The following is a 23,526-nucleotide window of genomic DNA, read 5'->3' on the forward strand; positions in this document are numbered from 1 at the left end:
GGTGTCAGAGGCTCAGATCACTCTCAGCGGCACCCATCCCTCCAACAATACCCCTGCAGCTGCAAAAAAAAAAAAATCCAACTGACTTTTCAGAACTACAGGCTACAAAAGATGGACATAATCACACATCCCTGCCGGTATTCTACAGGTCCATCAAATAGTTTGTTTCTTGGACTTAAAGAACTGAGTTTGCATCGAAGCACCATAATGCATTTTACACCGAAGCCCTCAGTGAGGCTAATTAGGTTACAGTGGAAAGCTGCCAGCAGGTAGGTGAGCACCAGTGATAATGCAGCTTCAGATGTGTGTGAGATCAGCTGCAGCTCGGGTAATTAGACAAGTAGCCTACATTTGCGTCATATGCGCCCAAAGGGTGGGCAGGGGGCGAAGACAAGGTAATGTCATTAACCCAGAAGCAGCAGGCAGACAGTTGGACAGCACTGCTCTTTCAGCTGACAGAAAGCCGGTTCTGATGTGATCCAACAGAAACAAAGGATGATCCAGAGGAGCTGTCAGCCTCACTGTCAGCCTCCACCTCAGTCCTCAGCCAGCATCACCGATGACTTATTACTCAGATGGATGGAGAATAAGACACAAAAGTGCCACTTAACCTATTAAAAAAATAAAAAATATTCCACTGTTTGGCACAGTTTTGCCTCTTTTTTTTTTTTTTTTGCTTCAAAAAGCACCAAGAATCGACTTCCTGTCACACAGTCTCTCAATCAGCGCTGATGAATTGAAGAATTAGTCCAAACAAGAAAAGAAAAAACAGCTCAACTTAGCGCATCGCTCCAAGTGTCTCCTCCATAAAAACAACTGGGAGCAGCAACAGTAAATCAGCCCACCTTGGAGGCCTGACAAGCACAGAACAGAATGTGGACCACAGACACACATTTGCCCTTCATTACAGGTTACTGCCTGTCACATTCATCCACGAGGCGCACGAGTGCTCAAAGAAAAAGACACAACAACGTGGAAATCATCAACTCCAAATCCATTTCTTACCTTTTCTGGGTGTTTTGTCGGAAGCTGAAGGGTAGTGGTGATGGGGAGGCAGAAGAGATGCTGAGTCGAGCGCCTCCCAACCACCGAGCAACCTGTTTCAATATTCATGACATTACATCATCGCTGGGAGGAGATGAAGCTGCACGCAGCAGGCTGCTCTCATTGGAAGAGGACAGGATGCTCAGTCTGTCCTGCTGCCTCTCTCTCTCTCTCTGAGCAGAGGCTGGACGCAGCTCCAAACTCACCTTGTATTCATTCATTCACCTTGAATACACGGACTCCAATTGTCCATCACTGAATAAATATCCTAAAACTTTCATTTCAGCATTTTTTTTGTTTAATTCCAGACAAAATTGACACTTCAGTGGACATAATTCAACAGCTGCTACTGCACGAGAGCAAGTGCAGCAGATTTATTAAGGATTTAAGTGCATGCCAGTGTTGTGGAAATCTGGATGAGCTTTTAAAAAAAAACAATCAAGGTGCAACATTATTTGTCTTTTTTATTTGATTAAAGTGTAATGAAGAGGAGAATGTTCCAGCTGAAAAGGCAGAGCTCATACACCTGGATTGTGTTCAGAGGTCTGACCAAGCAAGACAATACAAGTTACTGCAGGATTTGTCCTTCAAACATTATAGTCTGAGCTTCTCAAGAAGATAGGACACTCCTAAGCCGAGGAATGTATATAAGAAAGTAAATAGTGCAGTCAAACCCAGACTATGACAAGGGTTGGTATCTACATGATAAATTCACTACAGCTACATGCTGCTACAATGGCAGGAAGCACAATTATCTGTTTTTTACAGGAGTGACTCCTGAGATTTTTTCCTGGCTGATATCCATGCCTGTTATTAATACCCAAGAAGGTCGATGACTGAGATTAGGAGCCGGTATCAGTCATCAGTGAAACATTTTAGTAAAAATCTCATTGTCAAACTTTAGCATAGCAAACTTCAACATAAATCTTGTTAAAATGTCTTTGCTTACATTAATTACAATGTGCATTTAAAAAAATATGTTGTCAACATGTATCTTTCACTGTTGATAGGCTGTTAGGACACCTGCAGAGCAAATGTAGCATGTTGAAACGTATAGATTTCTTATCAGTGATTGATTTTAGAAATAATATTATTGATAATCAGAAATATGCTGAATATTGTATCCACTAATCAACCAGACTGATGAGTGTTTGACCCTACTTGTTATAAAACCTGTCATTTAGTCATCATTTAAATTCTAATACACAGGCTTGCTTAATATTTCCTGCCCTTGTCTTAACATACAGTAAGGTACACTGTAAAAAATAAAATGACAAAAAAAACTGTTTGAAAATGAGTGTCAGCAACAGCTGTCAATCAAAAAACATAAAATTACAGTAAAATATCCTAATTCAAACAATGTGCAAAAGCTGTAAATGTACACATTTTCATTATAAGCTTTGCAGAGAATTAATGGTGTTTCTTTTTCCTGAATGATTACAATCAAACTACTTCAATAAACTGAAAGATGGGAAAGTTTTGCTGTGAAACAACTTTATTTAACAGATTTGGCCTAAATTATTACAATCATTATTACAATCAAGCACCTTAAATCAAGTAAACACTTCAGATTCACTTTTTCTGATGGAAATTTACAATATTGACATATTATTTACTAACAGTTCTGCAGACCTGCCCTGCAAAAATTTAAAGAATTTCAATCACAAATACTTCCAGTAAATATCTCGAGGAAAAAGTGTAAAAATATGTTGTCGTTTTTCAAAACTTTCAAAATCCTGGTAGTACCTTCTCCTGTTTCTTGGCTGCTGCCTTGTTCTTCTCATTTGTCATCTTCTCTCTTAACTTGTAATCCCAAACTGAAGCTGGTGCACACATTTCTTCCATACTCACATTAGTCAGTGTTTGGATCGGGGAGGCTGGGTTCCACTTAGTATTGTCATGGGACAAATAAGAAATTTAATTTGGAATTGTGTGTGCCACTCAGTTCTCTCTGCATTTGTCCAAATCTGTGTTGTCAGGAAATGGAAATTTGAAAGGTTAGGTCTGAAAACAGGTTGTGTGTGAGTCTTTCCAGTGGAAATGGTTACTGAGAACCATTTGTTCTATTCGGAAAAAAAGGACTTCAGGCTCACCGTAAACTCAAGGCATCGACACTCTGATATCACACTGCGCCACGCTGTCAGGGTCACAGCGACTAGTAGTTTGGAGTTTTTAATTGTTGGCCCTGTGTCGATAGCTTTCTTATATCTGATAAGAAACAACATCTGATTAAAGCTGCACAACAAAGGAGGTGGACTGGTGTTGTCTGCATCGCCACTGTGTGAGTAAAATAACAAGTAAGTGTGCAGGAGGTGCCAGGAACTGACTTGGATTGAAAGCTGGGATTTGCTCTGCTCTGTAAGTTTTATGGCATGGGCTTTAAGCTTCTGTCAAGGCTTCAGTAACCACAGCTCTTGGCCTCCTACTTCTGTACAATCCATTTGCTTCTGTCACTGCTGCTTTTTACAACACTATATCTTAATCTGTGCAAAAGCAGCTAGTCTATCTATTGTAATCACGGTTTAATTGCCGGACAGAATGTTGTGGAGCCAATCAGCCAGATTTGAGAAAGAACAATGATCCTTTTTTTCCTCTGAATAGGATAACAGATGTTTGGGGTCTTGTGCTCCCTTTCACAAACTCACCACTTCCCCCACCTCTAACCTCCTTCTGCTCCAGGACCATTCAATCATTTGCCTGCATTAAAGTGACAGTCGTCTGCATCGCCGAGCCTCATGCGTCTCAGTCAGGATTATAAGCAAAAGAAGGTGACAATTGCTTTTAAAAAAAAGCATTGTATCATGATCTGAGAAGAAATCAGCTCCTTTAATCCCTGTGTGATGCTGGATAAATTCCAAAGATTGACATTTTTCTGTTACATTTCAATCCTTGTCGCTGTTTTTTTGTTCCTACTTAATGCATCCATATGCTTTAAATGCTTCCTGGTTCTTCATCTCACACCATTCACTGGAGTGAGCACAAGAGTAGAGGACAGGATACGAGAGAGAGCCCCTGATGAACATCTTTCTAAAAATAACTCCCTCATTCATTTCACACACCCCAGTCTCTCACATCCTCCATTATTCACAGGCCCCCTTAACCCAAATCATCTCAGCGACACCGTGTGTAGACAGACATCCCATGCGGTGCCCTTGTCACTGTGAACTATTAGGAATAATCTGCAGTATCACGGTGCAGGTTCAGTTAATCCCACCCACGTTTAAAACAACAGCATATCCGCCATACATCTGAGTGTGAATAAGAGCTCTGGCATCCACACAAAATCTGACATAGAGCTTGTATTGTGCTGTAAAAAACTGTGTCAACGTTTATTTATTAACAACCACTCTTTAAATAATCACATGCATTAGGTGATTTTTTTAAACCCTACTTTTTTTCTCTGTCAGTTAAGCAGTCGGGAGCTTTTTTTTTAAGTCGAGGCCTTATATTGTTGCAATGCATTTCTCCTGCAAGGCATCAAAAAGCATGCTTCTCTGGTCTCAGTTGTTGTGCTCCAGATATCAACTGAGCTTCTGACAGGCAGGGAAATTGTTACTTTGCTGTGAAATCCACAGGGGACCTGACTGAAGGAGGCAGTTCTGCTCAGATACAGTGACATATTCAGACTGACATGAACGGAAGCTGATGCAGTCATCAGAAAAAGTGGCAGTGGTGTATTGTATGTCTTTACACAAACACACACAGACGTACACGTTCTATACATCTAGCGCTGGCCTTGCGTTTTGTTCTTTTGCTGTATTCAAGCGGTGTGTGGAAGGAAAAGGTTGTTTTGTTTTAAATCAAGATTAGCATTGAATCAACAAGTCAAACATTGACAAGATAACCCTACTGGGAGGTAAACTCATCACATAGAGTTAAGGATGCCAGCTCGGCTAAATCTGCCACTGCACAATATTTGAATAGTGGTTTATAATTCTTTAGTATAAGAGTCCAAATGTATGAAATTTTTAGCATAATAAATATTTAGATAATATATAGGAAATGTAGTATTAAGTAACTAATATGTAATATTCCTATAGGAAAGAAATTGCATATCAGAAGGAGCTATAAATCATTTTCACCTATAAACCTCTTTTTTTTTTTTACTGTGTTTAAGCTATAGAGACATGTTTGTCCACCAGAACACGCTGTTCAGAAAGGGCTGGAGGAGCTGCGAGGACGTGGGGCCGCTGTCCAAGGGAAAGACTGCTGATGTGGTTTTCTGTTACTGAGTTGTGAAATTATTGCTCTGGGTTGAAGAATAACACAAACATCATCCATGTAATACCCCTCTGCCAGCGAAGGCCTCCCACTCATAAACTCTGCGGGGGGAATCGCAAACACACACACAAACGTGTTTCTCAATCTCTCACACAACAAGCACATACACACAACTCAACCACTCACAAATCCACCCACACACACATACACACACACACACACACACACACACACACACCAGCACTAAAACCCTGTTTAATAGTTTATTGCACTGCTGCTCTTTCCCACATAGACCCCAGCTGATTGAAGAAGAGGAGGCTGGAGGAGGGGGATGAGCGGCTGGGAGGGGTCTGGGAGGACGAGTGTGAGACAGCTGCTGTGTACAGTTACCATGGAAACCTTTGTCTAAACTCGTCAAAATGGGAGAATTCGACAAGGATTGAGGAGTAATGTAAATTTAAATTTTAGAGGTTTCTCTTTACTTTCCTTCTTTTAAATCTACCAATACGATTATCAGAGTTGTGTTTATATTAACGTATATTAGACAATTAATACACGACCTAAACCATGACAGACGTGACCCCACCCTGTACTGGAACCCCCACCATGTATGCAGCTGTATTATGTATGCACAATGACCCCTTTCTGAATGTTACAGCGTGAATGCATTACTATTTAATTATTGCTGATGCATTCACATGCAGGCTGTGTTTAATGCTGTTGTTGGCTCAGGCAGCCTAAAGCTCATTTCAACTACTTTATGTGTAGCGGGTGATAAAACATAAAGGCATAGGCTGATCATTTGGTTGTATGGAAAATCTTGAGCTCAGGTAGCTCCAGCTATCAGATAAATGTGAAGTAAAAAGAAAATATTTCATTGTCACAGGTGGTGGCGGAGAAATATAAAGTAGCAAAAAGGAGACGCTCAAGCAAAATACCAAATACTTAGATTTGGCATTTACAGTAGCAATTCAAAAAAAAAAAAAAAAAGACTTCCCCCCCCTCAGTGTGAAACCAGATTTCTAAAAAAAAAGAAACGAAAATTCAATAAATGCATAAAATGTAAAATAATTGACTACTTAAGTATTCCTTCCTCTTTAAAGTGGCCCAGTAAGTGAAATCGAGATCATCTGTGTGCAGAGAATGTGTCTCAAGCTAGTGATATATAAAGATGTCAGTATCTGGAAGGTCCAGTCACTGGTGAATCTGAGCTCCTGGTTTTTACTACAAAATAAAGGCAAAAAACACTCCAAGCAACTGCATGGAAAGGTTACTGGAAAGCATAAGAAGGACATGGATGCAAGACAATTTCCAAATGGCAACCGTGTTATTCAATTATTCTCCATTAATCGCCCAAAAATCTGGGCACCACCTTAGACTGAAAATCAGTCTTATAAATCAGTCTCATAAAATACACAAAACTATCAATGCGATATTCTGAATAATAACAAAACTAAACTATAATCGAATTGCCATATCAATATCTCTTTTGCGACATGAATTAGACCAGCAGGTACAAACAAAACATGTGCTAAAGAAAATAGAAGCAAAACACACAATATTCACAAAATAATCTAACTAAATGTACTTACAAGAGGACAGAAGAGTGTGTATTTTTGTCTTTGCCCTCCTGTTAGACCAGAACAAAAGAGACTGAAGGTTTGAGTGTTCTCTCCCTGTGTATGTTTGTGTAGAGGCCCAATAAGATCAAGTGTAATTTTCAGAGGATCATTGTGCCACCAGGTCAGAAAAAGAGGATGTTAGTTTGCATGCAAGATCCTGCATCTGTGTGCAGACTGAGTAACATTAACTTTACCATGTGGAGCCAGATGACTGAATCTTACAACAACATGCAGCTCTGCAGCTTTAATAAAACAGTATGTGCACATGAACATCAGCAGTCCTATACTTAACTGTGTTTATTGTTAAGCTATGCTAGCTGTGTGATGCTCAGTTACCAGCAGTCCATGAAAGGAAAAAGTTCCTCTGTGTGGTTCCGATGATCCGATCACTGGAGTGCAGGTTCGGAAGAGTTGGAAATTCTAAGCTCAATAACAGTCTTTGCTGTGGAGGTTTATGATCCAGTTAACGGACAGACTTTGGCGCGCTGCGGTTTTGTTTCCGTCCTGCAGGTAGGAGGTCCAGGTGTCAGGTGACCGCAGGTGACCAGAGCCATTGACAGAGAGAGTCGCGTCATTTCCGGTGACTGCAATGGACCGTTTGTTTTTACAACAATGGCGGCTCGTGAAGCATTTCAATGGTATCCGGAAGTTAGTAGCAGGTCGTAGCAGAGTGGAGTTAGAACAAGGAAAACAAGGTAAAACGTTTAAGGAATGGCATTTATTATTATGAGCACATCAGAATTCAATCAACATGTGTATTAAAGCTCGTCAGTGGAATTTCCCTCACTAAACTTGTAGATTTAGTGAAGTAAATAACAACAACAACAACAGATTAGGCTCGGATGCAGGGTTTAGTCAGTAATACATAAAGTAAACCACTAACAGCCTGCTAGCTGTAAATTCAGCTCTCTCAGTGTCGTTTCATCCAAAGTTTCCAGAGCTCTGCCTGTGACCATTCACCTGTCAGATGAAAAGCTCAGTTTAAATCACACAAATGAGCAAAGTCCTCTTTGGAGCACTTCTAGTACCTACAGTCAATTAATTACAAATATAAGATGTAGAATAAGTGATTACATACAGTTACTATTCGCTCCATTTAAAGTGACTCGCTTAATTCAACACAGGTGAGCCCACTGATGCTAGAAGTCACACAATCAGTGAAATGGAGATCATTTCAGTGCAGTGATTATGTTTCAAGTGATTGTAAAAACACTCGTATCTGAAAAGTCCATTCACTAGTAAATCTGTGCTCCTGGTTTTAGCTGCACCATGAAGACATCAGGACACTTTAGGCAACTTTGTGAAAAGATTATTGAAAAGCTATAGTCAGGGGATTGATACAAGTAAATCTTCCAAGTCACTGAATATTCCTTCAAGTACAGTTAAATTCATTATTAGGAAATGTGAAGAATATGGCACATGTGTAAATCTGTCTACAGCAGGCCGTCCTCAAAAACTGAGCAACTAAGCAAGAAAGAGACATCTGAGGGAGGCCACCAAGACACCTATGACTCCCCTGAAGGTGATCAGAGAGCTGTACATAGAGCAACTGCTGCCCAGGTTCTCTACCAGTCAAATCGTTATTGGAGAGCAAAGAGAGAGCCACTGTTAAAAACACCCAAAATGATGAAGTGATGACACCAGCATGGTCAACACAACATCTCCACCGTGAAACATGGTGATCCCTGTGCAACCTGGTAATAGAGCTTCAACAGTTTTGCAGAAGAATGGAATTAAAAACTAAAATGTCTGGATGTGCAAAGCTGATTAAGACATATCCACACAGGCTCAATGCTGTAGTTGTAACCAAAGGTGCTTCTGCTAAATACTGACTTGGACGGGTAAAATACTCACTCAATCACCTATTTTACATTTTATAGTTCTAATTAGTTGACATCACCTTGTAGAAATCACGTTTTACTTTAACATGAAGGACACTTTTTGTACATTCTTGTAAAAAAAAAACAAAAAGCAAAATATATTGACAATGGTTCAATGTTGAAAAACAATAAACCAGGAAAACTTCCACAGTGAGTGAATACTTTTAATAGACCTCCCTAATTACTTTCCAATATTGGGTTTCAGTCCATTTCACAAGTAACATGTAGCAGAAAAAACAAAAAAACATCACTGTGTAAAATGAGGTTTGATAATGCACCGTAATATACCAAACTGATAACTGGGAATTGAAGTTTATTATTCACACAGTGATTAAATTGTTCTGCTCATATGGCTTAATAGAGTTCTTTATCTAGAGGAAAAGTTCTTTCCATAATTACAGAAGTTGGTCTGAAACATGGGGAATACAGTGAGCAGACTGAATAATAAATGATGGCCATTTACTGTAGTGGGACTGTGGTGCCCTCTTGTGTTGAAAACCTGGAAATTCACTATTCCGAAAAAAAAAACATTCATCCATTAGCTTGACCATCACAGGGCCAGAAACCATGTTAGAAATGTAAAAGCATAGTCTTGATCCACATAGAAAGTAAAATAATTGATATTCTGTTTGAAAACAGGCAATGACGTTCACTGCATCATGAAGAAGACAGTTAAAGGAAGCCAGCGTTTGTACAGGCATTCAGTTTAATTTAATTTGAAGAGAGTTCAAAGATATGATACCAAAAAAAAGAGAGAAAGAAAGAAAGAAAGAAAAAAACACACATACAAGCAATGTGGACGTATAAATGTCCAAGCTAACAAGCTGGGAACACTCCCCAAATGCGCAGTGTACAAAATATCACAATGTAATATATACAACACAAAAAAGAAGACGAATACACAGACGAGCACTCTCAGCTAGATGGAAATCGGTATTTACAATAAATAAGCAATAAACTAATAAATAACATCGAGAAATTTACATTCAAGCCAGCTCAGGACATTATTCAAGCCTGAAAGCTCAGATGCAAAAAAAGAGATTTGATTGAATATGTGAAGATAGTTTACCTAAAGAAAAACAGTGCCAAAGGTAGTTCACATGATAAAAAGTGGTTGTAAGCTAGCTCTGAATTCTCCATAAATACAAAAGGGAACCCAGAACACCACCAGCGCGTCTTTGTTCGGCACACAACATGTTCACCAGCGTCGAAGACAAACGACAACTTCAGAGAGGATATAATATAAAAAAGACAGGTAAACATCTGCAAAGACAAAAAAAACAGCTGCTCTGTCAGAGGGCGGGGAAACACTGAGATAATCATCAGATCCATCATTTCTCTGTATAATATTCTTGACGTTGCATCACATTACGCACATGTAGGGATATACAAAATGGGTTACGGTTGCGCACAGAAATAAAAGGTATAAATTTCACCCCTATGCGAGCCACAGCTGATCATCATTCCATCTTAAAACAGCGACAGAACAACGTCATCACAGCCTCCAAGGGGTTGGAAATTTATGCTTTCTCTTTCTATGTACAGCTCTGGATTCATTTTTCCTTCCTTAGAATATAACTGTGCACTCACGGATGACAGCTCAGAAGTGAGAGTCCACATCCCAAAATAAATAAGACAATTTCATCTGCACAAAAAAAAAAAAATGGATATTTGCAGAGGCGTCAGCATCAGCAGACGGGAACTGTAAACTTAAAAGTCTCTCTCCGGTAATATCAACACTAGCTTGAATAGGATGAGGACAGAAATGACATGATAGTGTACTTAATCATCAGCTTTATATCTGTACAGGTGAACAACCAAAAAAAACCAAAAAAAGTACGCTCAAATATAAATTGACATGTTTGTGCATGTGTTATGATGTGTATTCCTGTCTCCATACAGCAGTGTTTGCTATTCATGAAAGTTTATCATCTTTTTTCTTTTCTTTTTTATTTTTAAAGCAGTTCAGGTGCATTTATGTATGTCGCTTTCCCAGCATGCCAAAGGGGGACCAGTAAACTCTGTTTCATTTCAGGCTCAGTTTTTAGTTGCTGAAAGTCACTTTATGAACCACACCTACCGTACTTGGCACCACAATAAAGAGAAGGAATACAAAGATCTATCCCGTACCAGCCACTACTGTATTTTGGGTTATTTGTGATAATGGTCATCTGACGGTATGACCTTTGACACCTCTTACTAACAGAACCATTCTCTCTCAACAAAAGGCCTGTCTCATGTTTTATCTACAACAACTCAGATCATGGCTTAAATAAACACATCACACCTGAACACATCCATCCATTCAAATCTTCCTCAAATTAAGTCTTGCATGTTTTAGCACTCTCAACCTAGAAGCCAAAGCAAGGCCCTACCTCACCTGAACCTCTCTGGCTCCGCTCCATCTAATCTCTTTTAGCCCGTCCTTTCCTCTTTCTCCTCCCAGAGTTCTCCTGGGGCTTCTCCTCTTTGCTGCCCATCAGAACCGCTCCGTTGGCGGCTTTGCTGAGCCCGTTCAGGGTGCCATTGGAGAGAGCCTTGCCCGCTTTGGAGGAAGAGGAGGCGTCGCGTCGCGCAGGCTGCTGGCGGCGGTAGGTCTGGTAGTAGAAGTTGCCGAACAGGATGATGAAGGTGATGGCGTAGCAGATGAGGGAGTAGTGCATCCAGTGGGGGAAGTCGCAGTTGACGTAGAGCGACAAGGCCGTGTGGCCGATGGTGACGTGGAACTGAATCTGAGACGCAAAGAGAGAAATACATTTTTGCACCGCATAATGGTTTTACAGCTTCTCAAAATGGCTTTAACTGTGTGATTCATTATTTCACTTCAATATTCAATAAGATTACATTTCCAAAGGGAACTCAGCCACAGAGAGCAGAGGTTTCTCACCATCTGGATAATAGTCAAGTACTTCTTCCACCACAGGTACTTTTGGATCTTGGGTCCACAGGAGGCCAGACCATAATACAGATACATCAAAACATGGATCATTGCGTTCATGTGTGCACCAAAGAATGCTGCAAATAGGAGAAAAGAAAACCAATGAAATTACATTTTTTTAGGTAACTGCAGTGCTAATGTAGCATACACAACTCTCAAATCCAATAGAATTGAATCCCAGACTATATTTTCCTATTAAAAAGACAATAATGTTGGCTTCTTATCAGCCATGCAGGCTGGCTCCAGTGATGACAATCAGTAAGTAAGACACCACTTCTGTCTAGACTGAAACAGTGGGATTAATTACCATGAGATTTTGCAGACATTTACATAACTACGGTAAATATAACGAGGTCACGTTTGTGCAACTGTAAAGATGCATTTTCATGATATCTAGAGAATCTGGATGAAAAATTCTAGTTTTGGTGATGCCTTAACTCCGTTACACGATGACTTATGACCGCAGCTGCACTTGCACAACTTGATAATATATATGAACATATTATACCTGCTAAACTTCAACAAGTTCGTATTGCCATTATGAGCATGTTTCCCTGCAACTGCTAGTATTTAGCTTAAAGTACTTCCGTAAGTGGTAGAGCCTTACAGAGCTGCAAGCATGACTGTAAACATGTGTCTACAAATGTATACTGAACAATATTAAGAATCATTGTAAGCTGCATTTCCACACTCTGATAGCATGTATTTGGCCATGAACTGTATGCTGTGATGGATAATGTATCAAAAGCAATTTCAATTTCAGCTTGCTTGTATAGTCTGGAGAAATGGAAACTGTGAAGTTAAAATTATGTACTTTTTCCTTTAAAAAAATTTTTTCTGTATTTTTGCAGTACATGAACAGTTTACTAAAATTACTAAAATAGATAAAATCGAATTTGAATGCCTCAGATAGAATAACATTTTAAAAACCTATAACTGCAAAATATATATTTTACACATGTAAACACTCTTCCTTAAACATTAAAAAGCCAAAGAAATACACATGATGATATGTAATCTTAAGCATAGAAACTGTAGACTTCTGTTGCGGAAAGTTGCTGTATTTTAATAAGATTGCTATTTTCAGTTATTTTCAAGTGTTTTTGCTACCCAAGCTGCCGGGATATTCCAGTACTGTTTCCTTTAAAAAAAAAAAAAAAAAAAAAAGAGTAAAAAACTGTCTTTTTTTCATTTTTATTTTTTATTTATTTTTATTTTTTTAGTGTAGGAATAGGCCTAAACCCTAATGCTGCCAGTTACTGTGCCATGAGCTACTCACATTGTCCTCCTGCCACCCATTTGATGCCAATCCACCAGAGCGTGAACATGGTGCAGTGGTGGTAGACGTGCAGGAAGGTAACCTGGTTGAATTTTTTCCTCAGGATGAAAAATACAGTGTCCAGATATTCGATTCCCTTGGAGACAAAATACCACCACAGAGCTCCTGCCACCTGTGTGAGGATAGGTACAGGTGAACAAACGAGAGGAGAGTGCAGACGCTTACAAATACAACTTTAAAATCATTCATGCACAAATTTTCTTCAGGCTTGACTACTGTGATTCTCTCCTTTGCTGACACAAACCAAAAGGTACTCTGGCAGAGGACCCTCAAACCTGGCTTCTCTACAGCGGCTCCCTGTTCATGTTAGCAATCATGTTAAGGCTTTACCGTTTACTTTTGATGCACGTCTCGCCTCAAGCTACAGAGCAGAAATGTTGACACCACAAGAGCTTTAAATCCTCAGATGGAGAACCTTCAGGTTGTGCTACTGTTGAAGCCTAAATCTAAAGGTGACTGTGCTTTTGTGATCAAAACCTCTCAGTTTTAAAACAACCTGCCTGAGCAGAGAAGGCTCACAGAATCACTGACTTCTTCTAAATCACTTGGTGAAACCCATTTTTATGTTCTTGCTTTTATGTGATATCTTAATTTTATGCTTACTAAGGTTTTAATTGTTTTTATTATTATTATTATTATGAGTAGTAGTAGTAGTAGTATCCGTTTATACTATCATTGCATTTTGTACTTGCATTTTTGTCCTCTTGATTTAAGCATATCTTAAATTCCTCTTAATTTTGCCTTCTGGGTATCCTGCTTTTGCTTTGTCTGTCAAAGCACTTTGCAAACCCTTTTTTTTTTAAAATGCTACATATAAATATATAAAGTTATTATAGTTATTATTACAAATAGAAGAGGAATCCTTGAATATAATCAGAAGTCACAATTGTGTGAAGAACATGTTTGCTCTCTGCCCTGATCTTTGACATCGTCGCACCAGGGTCACCTGAAACCGACTTCCTCCTGGTTTCTGTGACCAGCATGGAGCTACGTCATGGAGCAACAGCAGCGTAGGTGAAACTGAACACCATTCACCATCCCTCTTCCAGCTTTTTCAGATAACAGGACCCGGGTTCAAATGAATGAGGGCTGATCATGTTTCTAAAACCGCCCTGAGTAAAGCTTCGCTGGCAGGCTGACATGGATTTTCTCGATCATTTGGGTAAAGTAGAGCACAATAGCAGACAAAGATCTGGATCTATCCGTGAAAGTTAGCAGAGGTGTTTTGTTTCTTCTAGAAAGCTAATTACAGCATACACGTGAACTGAAAGAAAGCAAGCTCCCTAATAGAGCAGGTGGAGCCATTAAAGCAAATGTTTTATAGAATGAAACGTGTGTGTCTGTGTAACACTCACCCTGACTTCATTAGGATCATCTGAATAGTCCACCGGTTGGCAGATGTAACTGTATCGTGCCGCCCGCGCTGCCATAAACAGCTAAAAAAAACAACAGAGTATCTCTATTGAATCGCTCATATAAAGAGACAAAGACACGTGGTGAGAGTGACAGAGAGAAGAAGAGAGCGCAAGAAAAATGCTAAGTACACTGTAATTAGGTTAGTCTAAACCCACAGGACAAAAACTGACGCTGTAACAAACTCATTTAGGAGAATTTAAGAAGACTTCCACAGATTCAATGCCCTCATTCCAGCTTCTAGACTCATGGACAAATGTGCCCAAAAAAAAATCTATCTGTAGTGAGAGCAAAGGTTTGTCTTTGTAAAACTTTAATGTTTCTTGTAACTGAACAATTGTGACCAAAGAACTGTTTTTTTGGATTGATTTTTATTCTCTGATTCCAGAGATTAGGATTTGTTTCTGGTCTCTTTACTCCACTGTGACGGTAAACTGTCGGTTGTGGGCAAAACGAGACATCTGAGGATCTCACTTAGGGCTTTAGGAAACACTGACCAACATTTTTCACCATTTTCTGACATTTTATAAACCGAAAAAGTAATTGATTAATTCAGAAAATAATCTTTACTTGAGCCCTGTATGATGTCGAGGCTGTATGTGTTTGGTCTGTCTAATACTCCTGTTTAAACCGTTATTAGCATGATTTATAGAGGGATTTCTAAATATCTAAAATAAAGAAATTATCTCTTTTTCAATTGTCCTATGCATTACAATCTAAAACATGAATGAAATCAAGTCATTTTGATGCATTATTAACATTTCAATCACTTTTCAGTAGGCGGAAAACCATATATATGAGTTGAACTGGTCTTTTGAAGCTACTGAAAGTGATTTAAAGACTGGAGTGGTTATAATGTAGGAAACAGAGCACATCAAATAATGTAGAGACTACAAGCAGTTTCTTTCTTATTTTTTTTTTGCAGATGATCACTTCAAACATCCAAACAGTACAGAAGTCTACCTCTTTAAAGATGAAGAAGTTGAGGAAGACCATGCTGAAGTTGTAGACAATGAGGGTTTTGCGGAGCTGGAAGGGCTCCCTGTTCTTCATGTATTTGGGCCCCAGCCAGAGGAAGAGCAGGTAGGAGGTGCTGATGGCCAGCGTGGGCAGAGGGTTGTCCATCAGAGGCCATTTCTCCACTCGCTTGTCTGCGGGACAGATGTTCTTACAGCATTATATAAATATTCCTAATGTTCACATTACACTAACGCAACGTGGGTTCAGTGTCGGCTTATTTTTAAACGGAGCGCAGGTCAAACAGGTGCTGAGTGGGAGTGCAGATAACGGGTATTGTCCCAAGGTGAGCCGTCTGGAGGTCAGCTTGATGTCGACCTTATTTAATGGAATACTTTGAGAAAGTCTGCAGATGATGACTCTCAAAAGATTTCACTCGTCTGACTCCCAGGAACAAATGAAAACTATAATTCCTCCCTGGCTTCACCTGCAGGAGGCATTTAAACAACGAGGATGCATTAAAGTCAATTTGCTGCAGTGTAGTCTGTGTCAATAAATGTGCAACTGTGACTCATTCCTTAACAAATTCTCACTGAAGTGCTATCCTTTTACTCCAGCTCACTCATCGTGACTCATACCTGCAAATGTATGCATACTATATACACAACCACACACACAGGATAATGTGTATTTACTCACTTGCTCTCATGGCACACTGAAGGTATGGGAGCATTACCTGCAATGGTCAGGGTCCATTTATAGAACTCTATGGTGTCGTTAATTAAATGTGTGACAATCTCCATGGCTGTGGCCGATGACCTGAAATGGAACAGAGAAGTGTGAAAGTGGAGGCCTTTAAAAATCACAGCGTTTTGATAAATACAGCTGAATCCACTGAGTCACACATTAGTAAGCAACAGTGTCATCCTGCTGATTTCTCAAATGTGGAAACTTTACATTGTTTTACGATCAAAGAAAAGGGCCAGCAGAAGGCCAGTTTATATGCCCTCTGAGTCCCAGGAGGCCTTGATAGATGGGCCACAGGCGTCATTGCGCACAAAGGCTGGGGACACCGGCCGGCAGAGCGCATGTGTCAGCAGATTTTTGGCCTGAACGCGTCCAACAGCCAACCTGGTGGCCTTCTAATGAGAGGAGGGGGGTTGCCTCGTGTCCCACTTTTACATTGAAATGGGTCATATCCTATAGAGAGCCAGACAGACGGACTGATCAGCGGCGGACACATCCAGGCGCACGATGTGATTTAATGATCCCCCTCCTCTCTCGGATCAGGCGCTGCTGCTGCTGCATCTGCCACAGTCATGCATGTCCGCAATAAACTATTTCAACAATAAAACGCTCATCTGTGTCTGAATATACATTTAACCGCAGACTTTTGGATATCTTATAAGCTGAGGCCACTGTGTTCATGGTGTGAATCTAATTTGTGAGACGAATTTGGCTTCTCTGCGGCAGTCCGGCCTTCAACCACAGGCTGCACGAGCAGTCATATTATCAATTTCAAAAAAAAAAAAAAATTCTGATCTGTTTCCATCTTAGACCTGGAAAAACATCGCTTCTTATATAAAAAAAAACAGATGTGGTTTCAAATTCAACACTGCGAGCATCACACAGCTGACCAGATTATCGACATTGATCTCGCCTTCTTGGCTACTCCGCGCGGATGAGGATGCTTATTACCTTACCGTGTCGGTGCTTTAAAAAATCCCGTCTATGACATTCAATGCAAGGTCATGCAATGTGCACTACTCCGGGTTCTAATCGACTGATCACGTTTGATATGGACTGATCGATAGTTTGGTGTCCAGAATGAGATAAACGGGCCGCTGAATGAACGGCGATGGCACGAATTTCTCGTTAAGGGACCATACTAGCCTCCACTGCGCATCTGCTTCAATGAACTGCTCCTCAGATCTCAGCAGCGCGAGCGTCAAGGCAGGCAGAATGCACCTTCAACTTCCGGTCAGACTTTCAAAAAAATATACGAATAGTTCCCATAAGAAAAGCTAGAAAATATACATTTCATACAAATTGAACAAAAACAAATAACTCCTGCACGCTGTCTAACCTGCAAAAATACATTCATTTGAAGCATTTTAAAACTTAATCTGGCAAATAGTTTGTGACACAGAGAAGCCGTCTTAAATAGTAACTCAACAAAATTCCTCCCATTCTATAGGAAGACACGTATCCCAAAATAATCAGATGAACCTCCAACCATCAGGACTGTGTAAATTCAACTAAGTGTGACCCTTTATATAGATCCTACAGGCCTCGAGAGGCAATTGAAATGATGAAAATATACGAATATTTAACATAGCATATTGGAAAGGTTTATTAATGACAAATTACATGAATATAAGTTCACTTTAGTACAATACATAAGTACAGTCGAAGTCTCTAGAAATCCATGCAGCAGAACTAGATGTGCAAAGAGCTCCATGTCATTTGTCTTAAAGCAATTTCAAGATAAATAGAAAAATAATAAAAAAATAATAAGATTCATCCTTTAACTTTTAAAAGAGCACAGAGAAATTTTCAGCGTAATAAAATAATATGTTATTGCAGCAGTTGATTTTATATTCTGTTTTTTGTTCGTTTTGGTTTAATTTGCACACCTCGGACTTTAATTTGAAACCAGCATCGCTCAGATTCCGGTCGTGTTTACGGTGTCTCTGTGCAGCTTCACGCAGCTCCGCTCCTCTTCTGCCACTTGTCGGGGGATGATGGAAAGATGCTATACGCATGCGCACAAATGGAGGCGGATGCGGCAGCAGCGACATCAGCTGCGTCAAGTCAGCGAACACAAACAGAGTCAGACAGGAACAGCAGGACTGTGTGGCCAATTCTAGACCGAGTTATACATTAAAACGAGCCAGTATCGTTGCAAAATAGATACAAGAGTGCACAGTTTACTACATAAAAGCACATTAAAGGTCTTAGATGAACAATGTAGGATGGTGTTATTAGACAAATGCATTTTGATCCCCAGCTGTTCAAAAGTGGAGCTAAGAGATAACATTTTGTGTCACACGGAAAAAGTCACTTCTAATAAAATCCAGTATTTCTAAAATATTTGACTTTACACTGTGAGACATTTCTAAGACTGAGAATGATGTCTGTAAAACAAGAGCTTCAATCAGGAAAAGTCAGCAGCGGTTTTATTTTTGAATTCTTGACCAGCCTTTTGCATCTCAGTCTGTGTGACTTGACACTAGGTGGCTCTGCCGTTGCACCGGCTTCTCTCTTGTCTAAGCTATTTGTTCTTATCTATCCATCAAAAAAATAAATAGTGTACCGTGACTCGAAGGTCAGCAGAGCCGTTTACCCATTGTTTGCGCGCTCTTTACGCGCGGCTGATATGCCAGGACCGGTGGAGATGTGTTTCCTGGATTCACCTCATTGATGGCCGTGAGCTTCTATCACAGGCCCCAATCTATGATTACTGAAGCTTTAGTTCCTCTTATGACAATGGGACGGTGAGCTGTAGTTACGCATCACGGGTGTTTGTTTTTTCAGCGACAAGGTCAAGACTGTGACTTGAAAAATGAAGATCTGGAGCACGGAACATGTTTTCAGGTTGGTCGCTCACTGTGGTTGGTTGCTCAGAATGTTAATACAGCAGTTTGGACTGGTATGGTATTGCAGGACTGGACTGGTGACACTTCCAGCTTCATTAACTGAGTTTCAACTGGCGCATTAAATTCTGAACTGTCTAAATTCCATCTGCGCTGTATGAAAAGCCTAGTGGCAGTTAGTGATGAACATTAACACCAGCAAAAATGTCACTAAAGATGTTTCCTATTGATTCATAGCAAGGATGATAATTATTACAGTAGAGATGTACAACTTACTGGAAGTATTAAGTGCTTCAGTAGAATGCAACTGGGCTTCTTTTTCAGTTCTTGAATACATTTCACCTCTTATCTAAGTGACTTCCTTAATTCTAACTAACTGCTGGGGAGTCCCGGTTATTTATTCTCACTTGCAAATCGCATGACAAGGTGTTGACTGATTGTAAAAATGCATGAGGAGGGATGTTAAGACTGGACTGTAAGTGTTGTAGACCCCTCTTCTGTTTCAAGGACAGCTACATAGATTGCTTCCTTAACTCTGCAATCAAACCAACTGTCGTGTTTGTTTAGTTTCTACTATATATAGGTCTGTACACTCCAGTTTTTTTCTAGATCTCTTTGACGCAGTCTTTACATCCTTTGTCTCTGTCCATTAACTATACACCTATTAAGCCTCACTGAGGTCGAGGGGGGGCTGGAGCCTATCCCAGCTGACTTAGGGCGAAGGCAGGGGACACCCTGGACAGGTCACCAGTCTATCACAGGGCTACACTTAGAGACAGACAACCAAGCACACTCACATTCAAACCTGCGGACAATTTAAAATCACCAATTAACCTCAGCATGTTTTTGGACTGTGTGGGAGGAAGCCGGAGAACCCAGAGAGAACCCACGCAGAACCAGCGACCTTCTTCCTGCGAGGCAATGGTGCTGACCACCGAGCCACCTTGCAGCCAGTCTTTACAAACCAAAAATAAAGTCCAGTTGCCTTAAACTGTTGCGTTTAGGATTACTAAGACCTGGATGACTGACAGTCTACACTGTCACTGGAAGGTTTTGATGACTGGAGTGTAATTGTTGTAATCAGTCATGTTCCTTTTTGTTGTTTTGTGCTGGTTTGTGTGCAGTTACCCTTGGGAGACGGTGATTAAGGCTGCCATGAGGAAATACCCGAACCCCATGAACCCCAATGTGGTCGGGGTGGACGTGTTGGACCGGAGTCTGGACGCAGAGGGACGCCTTCACAGCCACAGACTCCTCAGCACAGAGTGGGGCTTGCCGGGTATCGTACGAGCGGTCAGTCATCAACAGACACTAAAATCTACATATACATTAATACATACACATGGAAAAGACAAAGGGGTGGGTTTCTAACTTGTACTGCAGGGGTCTGAAGCGGGTCCAGACTATGATTATCAACTGTTCAAGTATCTCCCCTCCCCACTGGTTTGATTTAATGTACTTATTGTGTATATTTCTGTCTTTAGATACTGGGAACCAACCATACGCAGACCTACGTAAAGGAGCATTCCATAGTCGACCCAGAGGAGAAAAAGATGGAGTTGTGCTCAACAAATGTAAGTTTATTCTGAGCTTTGCTGTAACTGTCATTGAACAAACCGGGACACAAAATAAATCAAAGTATTAAAAGGAAGTTCTTCGTACATATCCTATTGAGAAAGAATTCCACATTTATTTTATCTCCCAGATTACACTCACCAACCTCATATCAGTGGATGAGAGGCTTCTTTACAGACCACACCCTGACAACCCTGAGGTGTAAGTTAAAGCCATACTTCTTTGCATTTCATTTCTGAAAGCACTTTTGGCGTGAATGCATATACAGTCCTGACTTGACATTCTGACCCTTGACAATCCGAAAACTTTGCTGTCCAACAGGTTTTTAGGAAGAACGAACGGAACCCATCAAAACTAGCCTTAACATACCGACAGCCTTGGATTCTGACTCCGACATGACATTTTATGTCACCAATAAGAATAACGACGTATTCTCTGACTTAACAATCCAGTGGATTTACTTACCTTTGATGTCAACTGACGGGCCGTGCACAAGCATACCAGTCAGTTAGGCGTGAAATCCAGCAATGCGTAGTGTTCTAACAATAAGCTATTACAACAACTATAAACAATAAATATTAACAACAAATTATCCTTCAAGCATCAAGCCCTCCTTGTCTCTCAACCTCCATCTTGACAATCTGACAGCCTTGCTATCTGACATAAAAGAAGGTTTTACATTTAGTGTCTGATTATCAAGTCACGACTGTATATGGTCAGTGCACAGAGAGATAGGGACCAGATTGAGACAGACATTGTCTTCTTACAGGTGCACAATTTTACAATAATCATGTTTTCTCTGTCTCACAGCACTGTTCTGACCCAGGAAGCTATCATCACAGTCAAGGGAGTCAGTCTAAGCAGCTACCTGGAGGGGATGATGGCCAGGAGAATGTCAGCTAACGCCAGAAAGGTAACACAAAATACAGTAAATATGAATCTGTGTTTTGCATATAGGTCTGCTGACAGCTTCAAATAATGAAAATATTACTGATGACTTCTTTGCATGTCTTCCAAGTGAAAATCTGTTGTCTCTGTTAGTTTCTCTACTCGATCAGGGTGAGTTAACTGGATATACAGTCAAACTAGAGTATTTCCAGTGATGTTCACCTGTCTGTCTCTGGGTTCACCTTTCTGTGCTCTTTAATCTTCTCTTTCTCCGTGTGAATCTGTAGGGTTGGGATGCTATAGAGTGGATTATTCAGAACTCTGAAAGAGAGAACGTACCTCTCTGTGATATGTACTAATGCTGGTAACTCTTCTCTTTACTTCTCTTTGCAACTTTGTCTTTCAATCTCACCAAATTACCACGTTACTCCTTTGTTTTTCAAATCCACAGAGTGTTTTGTCAGAGTACATGGTTCACAAAGTCTTCAGTGCTTATTTGTTTACTTACACAGGACTCCCAAGTCTGCAGTTATGACTTCTTACCTTGGCTCACATCTCATACACAACCGGGGATCCTCAGCATCTCCAGATTCTCTGCAGTTGGTACTTCCACCGTCTGGGAGGTTTAGTGAATTTTCACCCCACACCGCCTCTCTCATCTCTGGAGTTCGTGCACTGGAAAAACAGACAGACAGTAAAATCTTGCCAAAGCGGAATGCTTCGCCAAGCAGTAGGATTCATGGGTTGTGGTGTCAAGTCTGGGAGATGTGGCTCACTCCTAATTCATTAACCCATTAACTATTTAAATAAGGTGCAAGTGCAGGCGAAACAGAGTTGCATCAACTTTACGAGCCTTCACTGGTATGAATATGATAGTACTACCCCACATTTACTTTGACTCCCAGCCATATCTTGAGTTTAGAAAGATACTTGATGCAGATGCAGTAGGGAGACATGCACGGACTTTGGTACGCTACAATGTTAATAATATGCAACAACCTTTATTTGAACTAATATAGTTCTTCTGTAAAGTCAAACACTGGAGGTTCCTATAGTAGGAGGGAGTTCAGACTAAAAAGACAATACTGGTGCTTATTATTTGTTACAAAGGGCACAAACTGTAGATGTTTGCATGATAGTAGTAGAAAAGGGATGGGGATAATTTAAGTCTAGAAATAGATATAAACTCAAAGAAATCATATTGTCAATTGCAAAAAAGATGGGAATGTACCATTATCATTGCCTTCTTTTTCCATTTTAAGGCATCAATACACTGGCACCTTTTTGATGTGACTCTGATGGGCAGTTTTGCCTTAAACCAGCAGATTAGTAGGTTGTACTAAGATAAGGATGACGCAGGTAGTAAAAATATGCATTGGCTTTCATTAATATGGCCTTAAAATGATGCCTGTGTATTATTGCTTTGACAGCTGTGTCATGCCTTTTGACAGTCGTACACATCATGCTTCCAAATGTTGAACTGTTCCATAGAAGCTACCTACATTTCCCTGAAGAGCAGGGCAGTACTGTATGTGCAATGCTGCAGTGGGAGACGCACACCTCGACTGATGTGCTTAATAATATTTCTGGGTGAAATTAATATTTACATAATATTTGTATAAATATTTATTTTCAAAACATTGTGTTATAAGAAGTTAATTATTACATTGCTTTTCTTACATGTGTGTTGTGTAAAAATGAGTTTTCCATTTGCTTTTTTAATTTTGTTTTAACTCCAGCTGTTGTCCACCTACAACATTAAAGTAATTGTATGAAAAAAGAAAAAAAAACATTTTGAAGTGAACACAGTGTTTGTTGTTGGAGCTCATTGTCTAACAGTCAAAGTGTTAATATATAGCCGGCCAGCGTAATTAAGACCAACACACCAGAGTTCGTATGGTTGAAGCCATAGGTGAGCTGGTGTGCTCCAGTTGCAGTAAGTGGCAAAGATTTGTTATAACTGCACATTCAAGGTGAAGCAATGGTGTAGCATTACATCCGAGCCATTTTCAGGCAGGAAAATATTATTTTCATGGCAAAAAAACAAATAAAC

At 40.1% G+C, this 23,526-nt stretch overlaps 2 protein-coding genes across 2 annotated transcripts; one reads left to right on the forward strand and one right to left on the reverse strand.

Annotated features, from left to right (window-relative positions):
• Window positions 1-11,172: 11,172 nt before the first annotated feature.
• Window positions 11,173-16,217, reverse strand: elovl4a (ELOVL fatty acid elongase 4a). Its single transcript, XM_008276977.1, has 6 exons — window positions 16,151-16,217; window positions 15,421-15,608; window positions 14,400-14,480; window positions 12,985-13,156; window positions 11,655-11,782; window positions 11,173-11,499 (listed from the first exon to the last, which is right to left on the reverse strand). Exons 1-6 carry the CDS (start codon window positions 16,215-16,217, stop codon window positions 11,173-11,175), a joined length of 963 nt encoding a protein of 320 aa, XP_008275199.1.
• Window positions 16,218-18,660: 2,443 nt separating this feature from the next.
• Window positions 18,661-22,068, forward strand: prelid3a (PRELI domain containing 3A). The gene is made up of 7 exons (XM_008276978.1): window positions 18,661-19,011; window positions 20,135-20,303; window positions 20,495-20,584; window positions 20,716-20,786; window positions 21,396-21,498; window positions 21,761-21,837; window positions 21,986-22,068. Exons 1-6 carry the CDS (start codon window positions 18,980-18,982, stop codon window positions 21,830-21,832), a joined length of 537 nt encoding a protein of 178 aa, XP_008275200.1. The 5' UTR covers window positions 18,661-18,979; the 3' UTR covers window positions 21,833-21,837; window positions 21,986-22,068.
• Window positions 22,069-23,526: the final 1,458 nt, after the last annotated feature.

This window comes from Stegastes partitus, unplaced genomic scaffold (genome assembly GCF_000690725.1).
Source record: "Stegastes partitus isolate 25-593 unplaced genomic scaffold, Stegastes_partitus-1.0.2 Scaffold85, whole genome shotgun sequence".
NCBI lineage: Eukaryota > Metazoa > Chordata > Actinopteri > Pomacentridae > Stegastes > Stegastes partitus.

What these genes read in the sequence shown, in the direction of transcription:
- prelid3a (XM_008276978.1), top strand. Translation starts at nt 18,980, where the DNA reads ATGAAGATCTGGAGCACGGAACATGTTTTCAG. An exon ending in CACCCTGACAACCCTGAGGT is followed by an intron (nt 20,787 to 21,395) that starts GTAAGTTAAAGC and finishes TCTGTCTCACAG; the next exon opens with CACTGTTCTGACCCAGGAAG. An exon ending in TGTCAGCTAACGCCAGAAAG is followed by an intron (nt 21,499 to 21,760) that starts GTAACACAAAAT and finishes GTGAATCTGTAG; the next exon opens with GGTTGGGATGCTATAGAGTG.
- elovl4a (XM_008276977.1), bottom strand. Translation starts at nt 16,217, where the DNA reads ATGGAGATTGTCACACATTTAATTAACGACACCATAGAGTTCTATAAA. An exon ending in ACTTCTTCATCTTTAAAGAG is followed by an intron (nt 14,481 to 15,420) that starts GTAGACTTCTGT and finishes TGTTTTTTTTAG; the next exon opens with CTGTTTATGGCAGCGCGGGC. An exon ending in ATGATCCTAATGAAGTCAGG is followed by an intron (nt 13,157 to 14,399) that starts GTGAGTGTTACA and finishes ATCCTCACACAG; the next exon opens with GTGGCAGGAGCTCTGTGGTG.